This window comes from Nerophis ophidion, linkage group LG12 (assembly GCF_033978795.1).
Source record: "Nerophis ophidion isolate RoL-2023_Sa linkage group LG12, RoL_Noph_v1.0, whole genome shotgun sequence".
Lineage (NCBI taxonomy): Eukaryota > Metazoa > Chordata > Actinopteri > Syngnathiformes > Syngnathidae > Nerophis > Nerophis ophidion.
Window position 1 is genome coordinate 56,377,692 of NC_084622.1, and position 15,445 is coordinate 56,393,136.

Genomic DNA, 15,445 nt, shown 5'->3' on the forward strand with positions numbered 1-15,445 from the left:
CTCCAAACAAAAAGATCCCAAGCCTGGGATTGAACCCAGAACTACTCAGGACCTTTGATTGTGAGGCAGATGCACTAACCCCTCTATCACCATGCTGCCCGAGATGTGGTTAATCATGATTAATTGCAGTAAATTACTAGCTTGCATCATTTATAATAACTTAAAAAAATGCCACAATATTTTGACACTAATGCTATTTATCCATCCATTTCCTACTGCTTGTCCCTTTTGGGGTCGCAGGGCGTACCGGAGCTTATCTCAGCTACATTCGGGCAGAAGGCGGGGTACACCCTGGACAAGTCGCCACCTCATCACAGGGCCAACACAGATAGTGTCAGAGTTATTTGTTGATGAACCCCAAGATGCAGAGACGGAGGCAGGCATAGAATAGGAAAAGATGAGTTAATTCAAACTAAACAAGAACAAACAAAAAGCACGCACGTGGGCGGAATAACAAACTAAGGGAGCTAGCACTGGAAGCTAGAAAACAAAAAGGAACTTTAGCATGGAAGCTAGTGGATAGCAGACAGAAAAACTGGAACTAACTAATGCTAACAGAAACAGCTTACCGCTACGACGACCAGGACAAAATGTAGCATGACAGGTAGTAGCTGTAACAAACGACAAGACAGGTAGCACGACAAGAGTGATATGTGGCAACGACAATAAATGATAAATAATAAATGGGTTGTACTTGTATAGCGCTTTTCTACCTTCAAGGTACTCAAAGCGCTTTGACACTACTTCCACATTTACCCATTCACACACACATTCACACACTGATGGAGGGAGCTGCCATGCAAGGCGCCAACCAGCACCCATCAGGAGCAAGGGTGAAGTGTCTTGCTCAGGACACAACGGACGTGACGAGGTTGGTACTAGGTGTGATTTGAACCAGGGACCCTCGGGTTGCGCACGGCCACTCTTCCACTGCGCCACTACAATACAATACAATGAACCAGCAACTGACACACGACAAAGCAGGTACAAATAGGAGCAGGCTGATTGGGAACAGGTGTGGCCAGGTGCCAATCAGCCGCAGCTTAGGAGGAACACAGCACTCAGGGAACAAGACAGGAAGCTGAACCAAAATAAGAGCACTAGACAGGAACTAAAGACAGGAGATACTAAACACAGAGGAAACAGACAAATGCAGAGGAAAAAACTAAAAACATAGACAAACTGTCAGGGGAAAGCCTGACAGATAGACGGACAACATTCACACTCACATTCACACACTAGGGCCAATTTAGTGTTGCCAATCAACCTATCCCCAGGTGCATGTTTCAGAAAGGCATTAAGAAAGATTTTTAAAAAACATTATAACTGAATGCACATCCTATTATTTTTAACACTACTATCTAAAGTCCCATTGAGATGTATTTTGGAGCAAACTTTGTAACCAATCAAACCAGCCTGAGTCTCCTCACTCATCTTTGCACTTAACGTATGAATTGACCTGATCTCTGCCTTTCAGGTAACCATCCACGGTTAAGCTAAAGAAACATGTACAGTCAAAACAAAGGTGATGAATCCGCATACGTAATTAATGTGATATTTTTTTTGAACTCGTTATTTCTGAACATGCATACGATTACAATGTGGCACATCGCACCTCTAATAGATATGTATATTATACATGAATATATATATATATAGGGTAACACTTATTCACTGTTACCCTATATAGTGGGAGAGTGGCCGTGCGCAACCCGAGGGTCCCTGGTTCAAATCCCACCTAGTACCAACCTCGTCACGTCCGTTGTGTCCTGAGCAAGACACTTCACCCTTGCTCCTGATGGGTGCTGGTTGGCGCCTTGCATGGCAGCTCCCTCCATCAGTGTGTGAATGTGTGTGTGAATGGGTGAATGTGGAAGTAGTGTCAAAGCGCTTTGAGTACCTTGAAGGTAGAAAAGCGCTATACAAGTACAACCCATTTATGATATAATTTTTTGTTCTAACAAATTGTGGCAGTTTTAGGTATGAGCCACATAGACAATTGTGCAGGGCAGCATTCTCTAGGGCAGTGGTCCTCAAATGGGGGTACTTGAAGGTATGCCAAGGGGTACGTGAGAATTTTTTTTATATATTCTAAAAATAGCAACAATTCCAAAATCCCTTATAAATATATTTTTTGATTAATACTTCATCAAAATATGAATGTAAGTTCATAAACTGTGAAAAGAAATGCAACAATGCAATATTCAGTGTTGACAGCTCGATTTTTTTGTGCACGTTCCATAAATATTGATGTTAAAGATTTCTTTTTTTGTGAAGAAATGTTTAGAATTAAGTTGATGTATCCAGATGGATCTCTATTACAATCCCCAAAGAGGGCACTTTAAGTACCCAGGTAGTACAGCTCTGTTGGCCGTGCCAGCAACTTGAGGGTTCCAGGTTTCATCCCCGCTTCTGCCATCCTAGTTAATGCTGTTGTGTCCTTAGGTAAGACACTTAACCCACCTGCACCCAGTGCCACCCACAGTGGTTTAAATGTAACTTAGATAATGGGGGGTTGCCCACATATGCGGTCCTCTCCAAGGTTTCTCATAGTCACTGTCGCCGACGTCCCACTGCGGTGCGTTTTTCCTTGCCTTTATGTGGGCTCTGTACCGAGGATGTCGTTGTGGTTTGTGCAGCCCTCTGAGACACTTGTGATTTAGGGTTATATAAATAAACATTGATAGATTGATTTCACAACGTAAAGTGCTTTGTGTCACTAGAGAAAAGCGCTATGTAAATATAATTCACTTCACTTCACTCCTTCTATGTGTAGAAATCTGTATTTATAATTGAACCACTTGTTTATTTTTTTAACAAGTTTTTAGTTATTCTTATATCTTATTTTCCAAATAGTTCAAGAAAGACCACGACAAATGAGCAATATTTGACATAGTGCTGTATTTTACTTCTTTATCAGTTTTTTTCAACCAAAAATGCTTTGCTCTGATTAGGGGGTACTTGCATTTAAAAAAATGTTCACATTGGGTACATCACTGAAAAAAGGTTGAGAACCACTGCTCTAGGGCAGCGGTCTCCAACCATTAGCATATGAGCCACTGGTAACTCACTCGCTGTTTTTAATTAGTTCTCTAAAGAGTGAAAGTATATTTAGTCAAACTCTCAGTATTTTTATAACTGTTAAATTCTTACATATTTAATCATAAATGACCACAATATAGCAGGGAAACAATGACCTCGTTGTTTGAGTGGATATATTCCGCATTTTTCGGAATATAAGTCGCTCCGGAGTGTAAGTCGCACCTGCCGAAAATGTATAATAAAGACGGAAAAAAACATTTATAAATTGCACTGGAGTATAAGTCTAATTTTTTGGGGAAATTTATTTGATAAAGACATGCACCTGGAGATAGGTTGATTGGCAACACTAAATTGGCCCTAGTGTGTGAATGTGAGTGTGAATGTTGTCTGTCTATCTGTGTTGGCCCTGCGATGAGGTGGCGACTTGTCCAGGGTGTACTCCGCCTTCCGCCCGATTGTAGCTGAGATAGGCGCCAGCGCCCCCCGCAACCCCGAAAGGAAATAAGCGGTAGAAAATGGATGGATGGAAAACCCAACACCAAGAATAGACATTTGAAAGGCAATTTAAAATAAATAAAGAATAGTGAACAACAGGCTGAATAAGTGTAAATAAATAAATGATAAATGGGTTGTACTTGTATAGCGCTTTTCTACCTTCAAGGTACTCAAAGCGCTTTGACACTACTTCCACATTTACCCATTCACACACACATTCACACACTGATGGAGGGAGCTGCCATGCAAGGCGCCAACCAGCACCCATCAGGAGCAAGGGTGTAGTGTCTTGCTCAGGACACAACGGACGTGACGAGGTTGGTACTAGGTGGGATTTGAACCAGGGACCCTCGGGTTGCGCACGGCCACTCTTCCACTGCGCCACGCCGTCCCTATACATATAAGTGTAGGTTATATGAGGCATAAATAACCAACTGAGAAGGTGGTTGACGGAACATATTATGGTAAGAGTCATTGACGGTGGCATTATATAATATAATCTGTTCAAGGAAGTCATACGTTGCATCGTTTTAGGGATGTATACACTATGGGCTAAAATTGACCGGAGAACAATAAACATTAAAATGTCTATGTTTGTGCTGTCTTTTCAAGGTGCCACCAGAGATATTGGCTCCGCCCTGACTAGGATGTGCATGCGACATCGCAGCATTGAGGCTAAATTACGCCACTTTACCAAGTAAGTGTTTGTTTATCTTCTCTGGCCTTGAGTGGGATGAGTGGCCTTAGCTCCGATTCCATTTCATCTGACCTTCTTCTCCCAGTGACAGATAAAGCAATTTGCAACACGTCCTTCAATTTTCTGACTGTGTCCTCATCACTGCAGTGCTCTAATGGAAGGCCTGGTCACGCCACTTCAGGACAAAATAGAAGAATGGAAAAAGACCGCTAATCAGCTGGACAAGGACCATGCCAAAGGTGAGACGCATATGCAGATTAGTTTGACACAGAAAGTAAAGTCAATTTGAAATATATTTAATATGGTGAAGTACAGTGCATCCGGAAAGTATTCACAAAGCTTAAATTTTTCCATATTGTGTTATTACAGCCTTATTCCAAAATAGAATTAATTCATTTTTGTCCTCAAAATTCTACACAATAACCTATGACAGGGTTAGGGAACCTGTGGCTCTTTTGATAGATAGATAGACGGACGGACGGACGGACGGACGGACGGACGGACGGACGGACGGACGGACGGACGGACGACCGACCGACCGACCGACCGACCGACCGACCGACCGACCGACCGACCGACCGACCGACCGACCGACCGACCGACCGACCGACCGATCAATGTTTATTTATATAGCCCCAAATCACAAATGTTTCAAAGGACTGCACAAATCATTACGACTACAACATCCTCGGAAGAACCCACAAAAGGGCAAGGAAAACTCACACCCAGTGGGCAGGGAGAATTCACATCCAGTGGGACGCCAGTGACAATGCTGACTATGAGAAACCTTGGAGAGGACCTCAGATGTGGGCAACCCCCCCCCCCCCCTCTAGGGGACCGAAAGCAATGGATGTCGAGCGGGTCTAACATGATACTGTGAAAGTTCAATCCATAGTGGCTCCAAGACAGCAGCGAGAGTCCCGTCCACAGGAAACCATCTCAAGCGGATCAGCAGCGTAGAGATGTCCCCAACCGATACAGGCGAGCGGTCCATCCTGGGTCCCGACGAGCGGTCCATCCTGGGTCTCGACTCTGGACAGCCAGTACTTCATCCATGGTCATCGGACCGGACCCCCTCCACAAGGGAGGGGGGGACATAGGAGAAAGAAAAGAAGCGGCAGATCAACTGGTCTAAAAAGGAGGTCTATTTAAAGGCTAGGGTATACAAATGAGTTTCAAGGTGAGACTTAAATGCTTCTACTGAGGTAGCATCTCAAACTGTTACCGGGAGGGCATTCCAGAGTACTGGAGCCCGAACGGAAAACGCTCTGTAGCCCGCAGACTTTTTTTGGGCTTTGGGAATCACTAATAAGCCGGAGTCCTTTGAACGCAGATTTCTTGCCGGGACATATGGTACAATACAATCGGCAAGATAGGATGGAGCTAGACCGTGTAGTATTTTATACGTAAGTAGTAAAACCTTAAAGTCACATCTTAAGTGCACAGGAAGCCAGTGCAGGTGAGCCAGTACAGGCGTAATGTGATCAAACTTTCTTATTTACTTTTAATGTTTCTTTACTGAGAAGTGGCATGGCCAAAATGAAAACTCATGTCCTCATGTTTGTAATTCGGCAATTTTTATATCCATTGGCTGTTTTTTGGCTGAGCCAGTACAGGCGTAATGTGATCAAACTTTCTTGTTCTCGTCAAAAGTCTAGCAGCCGCATTTTGTACCAACTGTAATCTTTTAATGCTAGACATGGGGAGACCCGAAAATAATACGTTACAGTAATCGAGACGAGCCGTAACAAACGCTTGGATAATGATCTCGGCGTCTTTAGTGGACAAAATGGAGCGAATTTTAGCGATATTACGGAGATGAAAGATAGATAGATAGATAGATAGATAGATAGATAGATAGATAGATAGATAGATAGTACTTTATTGATTCCTTCAGGAGAGTTCCTTCAGGAAAATTAAAATACCAGCAGCAGTCTACAGAGTTGAGATCCATCCATCCATCCATCCATCATCTTCCGCTTATCCGAGGTCGGGTCGCGGGGGCAACAGCCTAAGCAGGGTTACCCAGACTTCCCTCTCCCCAGCCACTTCGTCTAGCTCTTCCCGGGGGATCCCGAGGCGTTCCCAGGCCAGCCGGGAGACATAGTCTTCCCAACGTGTCCTGGGTCTTCCCCGTGGCCTCCTACCGGTTGGACGTGCCCTAAACACCTCCCTAGGGAGGCGTTCGGGTGGCATCCTGACCAGATGCCCGAACCACCTCATCTGGCTCCTCTCGATGTGAAGGAGCAGCGGCTTTACTTTGAGTTCCTCCCGGATGGCAGAGCTTCTCACCCTATCTCTAAGGGAGAGCCCCGCCACACGGCGGAGGAAACTCATTTCGGCCGCTTGTACCCGTGATCTTATCCTTTCGGTCATGACCCAAAGCTCATGACCATAGGTGAGGATGGGAACGTAGATCGACCGGTAAATTGAGAGCTTTGCCTTCCGGCTCAGCTCCTTCTTCACCACAACGGACCGGTACAACGTCCGCATTACTGAAGACGCCGCACCGATCCGCCTGTCGATCTCACGATCCACTCTTCCCTCACTCGTGAACAAGACTCCTAGGTACTTGAACTCCTCCACTTGGGGCAGGGTCTCCTCCCCAACCCGGAGATGGCACTCCACCCTTTTCCGGGCGAGAACCATGGACTCGGACTTGGAGGTGCTGATTCTCATTCCGGTCGCTTCACACTCGGCTGGAGTTGAGATCAATTTAAAAAAAATAAAAAGTAAATAATGGGGAAATATTACAAAAATATTACAATAACAATGATGACTGCATCTGGCCCTCAGATAAATCTTAGCAGACATTGTTCAACACGATAAGTAACGAATAATTCCCCCGGTAATCACAGTGTTAAAAATAACGTTCAAAATATAAAACAATTCTCATGCATTTTAATCCATCCGACCGTTTTTTCTACCGCACCTGTTCAAGAAGTCGCATTAAGGGTAAGAAGTATTTTATTTATTATTGGTTATGTAACGCCGGTTCGGCATTGTGGTACCGGGTTCGATTCCCTCGAGGATGCGTCAAACAAAGAAGACAACAAAGCTAAGATCTAACAAATTTATTAACAAAAAGTGAGCTCCGAACAAAAACACTGGAGCTAATAAAAAGGGAAACAAAAGACGCTAGCGTGAAAGCTAGGAAATATAAAGAACTAAGACTTGGCACGATGGCACAAAAAGTAAAAACAAAGATGATTAGCATGTGAGCTAAAGATGACAATAAGGTGGCTTAGCTAATGAGCCAGCGAGAAAAAAATACCTGACGTTACTTGTTGCATGTGAGCAAATTAGAGTCCCAGAAAGAATAAACAGAAGAGGCTGGCTTATAAAGGAGGGTGATTAGCTGAAGCAGGTGTGCGGACCGAGTGTAGCAGGTGAACTAATGAGTAACCATAGTGATGGACAAAACAGGAAATAAACGGGTCAGACGGAGAATGAAACAAAGATGGAAAAATAAACAACATGTGAAGATCCAAGTCACGGATCGCAACAGGTTAGCTTCAGAATAACAATGTCACTAAAAAGAATGAGACTTACTACGTGCACACATTTAGTTGTATTTAGTGTTAAAAAAATATTATATGGTTCCCACGGAAATGCATTTTAAAATATTTGGCTTTCATGGCTCTCTCAGCGTCTCCGCTGCTCCTCCACATCGAGAGGAGCCAGATGAGGTGGTTCGGGCATCTGGTCAGGATGCCACCCGAACGCCTCCCTAGGGAGGTGTTTAGGGCACGTCCAACCGGTAGGAAGCCACGGGGAAGACCCAGGACACGTTGGGAAGACTATGTCTCCCGGCTGGCCTGGGAACGCCTCAGGATCCCCCCGGAAGAGCTAGACAAAGTTGCTGGGGAAAGGGAAGTCTGGGTTTCCCTGCTTAGGCTGTTGCCCCCGCGACCCGACCTCGGATAAGCGGAAGAAGATGGATGGATGGATGGCTCTCTCAGCCAAAAAGGTTCCCGACCCCGACCCTATAATGACAATGTGAAAATTGCTGCATTCATCCGAGTCAAGTCAGGAGTTGATCAAGAACCTGATGATCACTCTGTCAGAGCTACAGCCTTCTTCTGTGTGTTTTCCAGACTTGTGAGAACTTTACGGAAGGAAAACCATTTCTGCAGCAATCAACAAATCAGATCTGTATGGTAGAGTCGCCAGAGGGAAGCCATTTCTTAGTAAAAAGTTTGCCAACATGTACCTCAGACTCTCAGACAATGAGAAACAAAATACTCTGGTCTAATGAGACAAATGTTAAACTATTTTAAGTGAATGCCAGGCGTTCCCTGTATGATCAGTGTCAGAGCTTGGTCCGCATTGCCGGGCAGTAAGTCGAACACATTTCCAGTGAGGGTTGGACTCTGCCAAGGCTGTCCTTTGTCACTGATTCTGTTCATAACTTTTATGGACAGAATTTCTAGGCGCAGTCAAGGCATTGAGGGGACCTGGTTTGGTGACCGCAGGATTAGGTCGATGCTTTTTGTAGATGATGTGGTCCTGATGGCTTCATCTGACCGGGATCTTCAGCTCTCGCTGGATCGGTTCGCAGCCGAGTGTGAAGCGACCGGAATGAGAATCAGCACCTCCAAGTCCGAGTCCATGGTTCTCGCCCGGAAAAGGGTGGAGTGCCATCTCCGGGTTGGGGAGGAGACCCTGCCCCAAGTGGAGGAGTTCAAGTACCTAGGAGTCTTGTTCACGAGTGAGGGAAGAGTGGATCGTGAGATCGACAGGCGGATCGGTGCGGCGTCTTCAGTAATGCGGACGTTGTACCGATCCGTTGTGGTGAAGAAGGAGCTGAGCCGGAAGGCAAAGCTCTGAATTTACCGGTCGATCTACGTTCCATCCTCACCTATGGTCATGAGCTTTGGGTCATGACCGAAAGGATAAAGATCACGGGTACAAGCGGCCGAAATGAGTTTCCCTCCGCCGTGTGGCGGGGCTCTCCCTTAGAGATAGGGTGAGAAGCTCTGCCATCCGGGAGGAACTCAAAGTAAAGCCGCTGCTCCTTCACATTGAGAGGAGCCAGATGAGTTGGTTCGGGCATCTGGTCAGGATGCCACCCGAACGCCTCCCTAGGGAGGTGTTTAGGGCACGTCCCAACCGGTAGGAGGCCACGGAGAAGACCCAGGACACGTTGGGGAAGAGCTAGACAAAGTGGCTGGGGAGAGGGAAGTCTGGGTTTCCTTGCTTAGGCTGTTGCCCCCGCGACCCCGACCTCGGATAAGCGGAAGATGATGGATGGATGGATGGATGGATGGCCAGGCGTCATGTTTGGAGGATACCAGGCTAATACCCTCCCTACAGTAAAGCATGGTGGTGGCAGCATCATGCTGTGTGGGTCTTTTTCAGTGGCAGGAACTAGGAGGCTACTAGTGCTGTGAATCTTTGGGTGTCCCACGATTCGATTCAATATCGATTCTGGGGGTCACGATTCGATAATATATTGATTTTTTTCGATTCGATTCTCGATTCAAAAAACGACATTTTTCCGATTCAAAACGATTCTGTATTCATTCAATACATAGGATTTCAGCAGGATCTACCTCAGTCTGCTGACATGCTAGCAGAGTAGTAGATTTAAAAAAAAAAAAGCTTTTATAATTGTAAAGGACAATGTTTTATCAACTGATTGCAATAATGTAAATTTGTTTTAACTATTAAACGAACCAAAAATATGACTTATTTTATCTTTGTGAAAACATTGGACACAGTGTGTTGTCAAGCTTATGAGATGTGATTCAAGTGTAAGCCACTGTGACACTATTGTTCTTTTTTTTTTTTTTTTTTAATAAATGTCTAATGATAATGTCAGTGAGGGATTTTTAATCACTGCTATGCTGAAATTATAACTAATATTGATACTGTTGTTGATAATAGTCATTTTTGTTTCACTACTTTTGGTTTGTTCCGTGTCTTCTCAATTGCTCTGTTTATTGCAGTTCTGAGTGTTGCTGGGTCAGGTTTGGTTTTGGAATTGGATTGCATTGTTATGGTATTGCTGTGTATTGGTTTGTTGGATTGATAAATAATTGTTATTATTTTTAAATAATTTAAAAAAATTGATTTAAAAAAAAAAAAAGAGAATCGATTCTTAATCGCACAACGTATTCGATTCGATTCATATTCGAATCGATTTTTCCCCACACCCCTAAAGGCTACAGTATGCAGCAATGTACAGAGACAGAGGTCGAGAGGTGCTGCAAAGAGGAATGGGCGAAACTGCCCGAAGATAGATGTTTCAAGCTTGTGGCATCGTATTCAAAAAAACGTGAGACTGTAATTGCAGCCAGAGGTGCATCAACAAAGTATTGCAAAGGCTTTGAATACTTAGGTACACGCATTTGTAAAATGTTTTTATTTTTAATACATTTGCATAATTAAAACAAAAAATTATTCACATTGTTATTATGGGTTATTGTCTGTAGAATTTGGAGGATAAAAATGAATGTACTCCATTTTGGAAAAAGCTAGTAACATAACAAAATGTGGAACAAGTGAAGAGTTGTGAATACTTTCCAGATGCACTGCATATTTGACGGTCTTTGTGTCTGACATTTGACAGAATATAAACGGGCTCGTCAAGAAATTAAACGGAAGTCATTGGATACCATCAAACTTCAGAAAAAGGCAAGAAAAGGTGAGTTTGTGTGCTGTGTCTTGTACAGTAAGTGAACTGACGCCATCTAGAGTTTGATGCAGGAGTTACACCAAAACTAGCACAGTTTTACAGGCTGCTGCAATGGTTTTATAATTGTTATTAGCTGCTACTCTTGTTTAAAATGATGTATTTGCTCCACTACTGCTTGTAATCAGAATTGCATTATTATATTTTTGGCACAGCTTTGTCAAACATCCAATTTGTCCTGATTTGACATCGCTAACATTGCTTGTTCTTCTCTCTCCCTGCCTGATCCCTGCCCTCTTTGATTTCTGTCTGGCCATGTTCCCCCTCCCCAACTTTAGAGCTTATCGGTACGTCTGCTCGGCTTAGTTTATGAGCAATGCATGTGTTAGTTCTTGAAGGCATCACGACCATCATCACACTGCCAGTTACCGTGAATTGATTAACGTAGACCCCGACTTAAACAAGTTGAAAAACTTATTCTGGTATAACCATTTAATTGTACAGAGTATGTACTGTACTGTGCAATCTACTAATAAAAGTCTCAATCAATCAAAACACATAAAGCATTGCATGTTGGAGGCTAAGCACAAAATTCCTTCACCGCGGTTGACAAAGTTAAATACACAAAGTTTGGGTCCACTTACAATTTATACGTATATTTCATTTACTTTGGAAAATACAGAGGACCCTTGTTTGTACTAAATACACAACTTAGATGGCGGACGTCACATGATAAATAGAACATAATTGGTGCGATATGACTTGTAACAAACAGGCAAGCATAACATTAAAACGGTATATGGTATGATATGGTCTTTATTGTCATCGCACAAATGCAATTTTCACCACAAACCTGTTTAAGATTCGACAAACACAATTTTGTATTAACAACATACAATTGTTAATACAAAATGTTTACATAGCCAAAAATATCAGCATTACACAATTTTTTGTCCTTCCAATTAGGATCCTTTCCATCGACAGGTATTTTCTTTTTTGGCCACAATATTAGGTACAGTTGTTACCACTTCAATGTGTCTAATTTAACAATGTACAGTAAAACCTCGTTTATCACTATTTCTTTGTTTAGGACCTGACCGTGGTACATTTTTTGCAGAGAAGGAACTATTAATTAAAAATCAAATATTGTCGAGGACGAAATAAAAACTGTGTACGACATTCTAAATATTATTTTTAATATCATGAGAGCCCTCTAGAAATGAAATAAAATCCAGATGGTTACCTTTCCATCCATCCATCCATTTTCAACCGCTTATTCCCTTTCGGGGTCGCGGGGGGCGCTGGCGCCTATCTCAGCTACAATCGGGCGGAAGGCAGGGTACACCCTGGACAAGTCGCCACCTCATCGCAGGGCCAACACAGATAGACAGACAACATTCACACTCACATTCACACACTAGGGCCAATTTAGTGTTGCCAATCAACCTATCCCCAGGTGCATGTCTTTGGAAGTGGGAGGAAGCCGGAGTACCCGGAGGGAACCCACGCATTCACGGGGAGAACATGCAAACTCCACACAGAAAGATCCCGAGCCTGGATTTGAACCCAGGACTGCAGGACCTTCGTATTGTGAGGCAGACGCACTAACCCCTCTGCCACCGTGAAGCCCCACTTATTTAATAGTATTTGCTAAATCAAAGCCAATCAGTGTCCATTATACTGAAGAGTGTGTTCTGTTACTGTAATTTGAATAATGTTAGTTCATCCATCCATATTCTTCCGCTTATCCGAGGTTGGGTCGCGGGGGCAGCAGCCTAAGCAAGGAAGCCCAGACTTCCCTCTCCCCAGCCACTTCGTCTAGCTCTTCCCGGGGGATCCCGAGGCGTTCCCAGGCCAGCCGGGAGACATAGTCTTCCCAACTTGTCCTGGGTCTTCCCCGTGGCCTCCTACCGGTTGGACGTGCCCTAAACACCTCCCTAGAGAGGCGCTCGGGTGGCATCCTGACCAGATGCCCGAGCCACCTCATCTGGCTCCTCTCGATGTGAAGGAGCAGCGGCTTTACATTGAGCTCCTCTCGGATGGCAGAGTTTCTCACCCTATCTCTAAGGGAGAGCCGCCACCCGGCGGAGGAAACTCATTTCGGCCGCTTGTACCCGTGATCTTATCCTTTCGGTCATGACCCAAAGCTCATGACCATAGGTGAGGATGGGAACGTAGATCGACCGATAAATTGAGAGCTTTGCCTTCCGGCTCAGCTCCTTCTTCACCACAATGGATCGATACAACGTCCGCATTACTGAAGACGCCGCACCGATCCGCCTGTTGATCTCACGATCTACTGGGATGGTTTCCTGCTGGTTTCGCTATGAACGGGACTCTCGGTGCTGTGTTGGATCCGCTTTGGACTGGACTCTCGCGACTGTGTTGGATCCATTATGGATTGAACTTTCACAGTATCATGTTAGACCCGCTCGACATCCATTGCTTTCCTCCTCTCCAAGGTTCTCACAGTCATCATTGTCACCGACGTCCCACTGGGTCATTATTGTCACCGATGTCCCACTGGGTATGAGTTTTCCTTGCCCTTATGTGGGCCTACCGAGGATGTCGTAGTGGTTTGAGACACTAGTGATTTAGGGCTATATAAGTAAACATTGATTGATTGATTGATTGATACTCTTTCCCCACTCATGAACAAGACTTCTAGGTAATTGAACTCCTCCACTTGGGGCAGGGTCTCCTCCCCAACCCGGAGATGGCGCTCTAATGTTAGTTCAGTTTGCCATTTTGTGCTTGAAATATGCAATATTTTTAATTTGGTGATATAGTGAAGCCGCTAACTTCAGAACGTCATGTGTTCTGCAAATAGTCACAAAATAGCTACAGTGGTACAAAGTTTTTTTTAAAATTAGCGATCCGTTCGAAAAGGTCAGTCTAAAACAGAATGGAACAAAAACCAGATCAATATTTTCCCCTTAATAGATCATTCAAATCCAATTAATTTGTTCTAGACACCCACGGATGTTCATACAGAACCCCTGGGGTGAACAAAAACTGAATCAAGATAGGCAAATATGTAAGTGTAAGCTGCTTCTGAATCCATTAACAACCATTTAAATAGTACTCACATCATTATGCAGTATATTTGCTCATAATATAGTCATGAAATGAGGATGCATTGAACTGGCAGTGTTTGTACATTCAAATCCAAACAAAGTGGCATCTCATTGATCTTCATCACATCTTTCTCACATGCTTTTGTGCTTTTGTTCATCTCTCCTAGCGTCACAGTAAAATGTAGTCTTGATTAGCTCATTTCCCCCCCCCCCCACATTGCATACATTTGAGGGTCTTCAAGTCATCACCAGTCATTATCTCTGACATGCATCATTGTCCTCCCATTACCATGGACATGAACCCCTCGAATAAACAAGCACTTTGTCACTGTGTTTTCTAATCATCTTTTATTTTTGCCTCCCCTCCTTTCTCTGCTACGCTGTTCACACGCTTGTCTCCACTCCCCATGATTGCCTATCATATTTGGCTCCCTCCTGCCGTCCTCACTCCCACTCCCACTCCCTCATTCTACCCCGTCTTCTGTGTCTCTGCACGCACGCCTATAACAGGGCGGGGTAACCTGCGCCCACAGCTGGACAGTGCCATGCAGGACGTCAGCGATCTGTACCTGCTCATGGAAGAGACGGAGAAGCAGGCTGTGCGCAGAGCCCTAATGGAAGAGAGAGGGCGCTATTGTGCATTCATTAACTTGCTGCAGCCCGTTGTGGTGAGAAACCCGTACATATGATGACATTTTGCTAGAGATGTCCGATAATGGATTTGTTGCCGATATTCCGCTATTGTCCAACTCTTATTTACCGGTTCCGATATCAACCGATACATACAGTCGTGGAAGATACAGTGGGGCAAAACAGTATTTAGTCAGCCACCGATTGTGCAAGTTCTCCCACTTAAAATGATGACAGAGGTCTGTAATTTTCATCATAGGTACACTTCAACTGTGAGAGACAGAATGTGAAAAAAAAATCCAGGAATTCACATTGTAGGAATTTTAAAGAATTTATTTGTTAATTATGTTGGAAAATAAGTATTTGGTCAACCATTCAAACCTATGGAAGGAGGTTTTGGCTCCAAATCTCACGATACATGGCCCCATTCATTCTTTCCTTAACACGGATCAATCGTCCTGTCCCCTTAGCAGAAAAACAGCCCCAAAGCATGATGTTTCCACCCCCATGCTTGACAGTAGGTCTGGTGTTCTTGGGATGCAACTCAGTATTCTTCTTCCTCCAAACACGACGTGTTGAGTTTATACAGAAATGGATACAGCAGAGGATTGGGAGAATGTCATGTGGTCAGATGAAACCAAAATAGAACTTTTTGGTATAAACTCAACTCAATCGTTTTACTGCCGTGTTACAGGCACCGTTTGGAAACAATTAAGGTATGTAAATAAACATTTACAATTGTTTTCTGTGTAAATAACTTATTTCACAACGTATGTAATATAATATATGGAAAACTATTTTACTCTTGTATTTTTTTTTTATTATACCACTGCACATTATATACAGCACGCGCAATGTGATTTCTCA

General features: G+C 43.9%; 1 protein-coding gene across 5 annotated transcripts in view; it reads left to right on the top strand.

Annotated features, from left to right (window-relative positions):
• Positions 1-15,445, top strand: part of mtss1la (MTSS I-BAR domain containing 2a) — a 118,654-nt gene that overhangs the window by 71,793 nt on the left and 31,416 nt on the right. For all 5 annotated transcript variants that reach the window (XM_061917831.1, XM_061917833.1, XM_061917832.1 and 2 more), the window contains 4 exons: positions 4,150-4,234; positions 4,382-4,473; positions 10,809-10,883; positions 14,459-14,616. In XM_061917831.1, the coding sequence (XP_061773815.1) occupies positions 4,150-4,234; positions 4,382-4,473; positions 10,809-10,883; positions 14,459-14,616 (410 nt within the window). The remainder of the gene's footprint in view (positions 1-4,149; positions 4,235-4,381; positions 4,474-10,808; positions 10,884-14,458; positions 14,617-15,445) is intronic.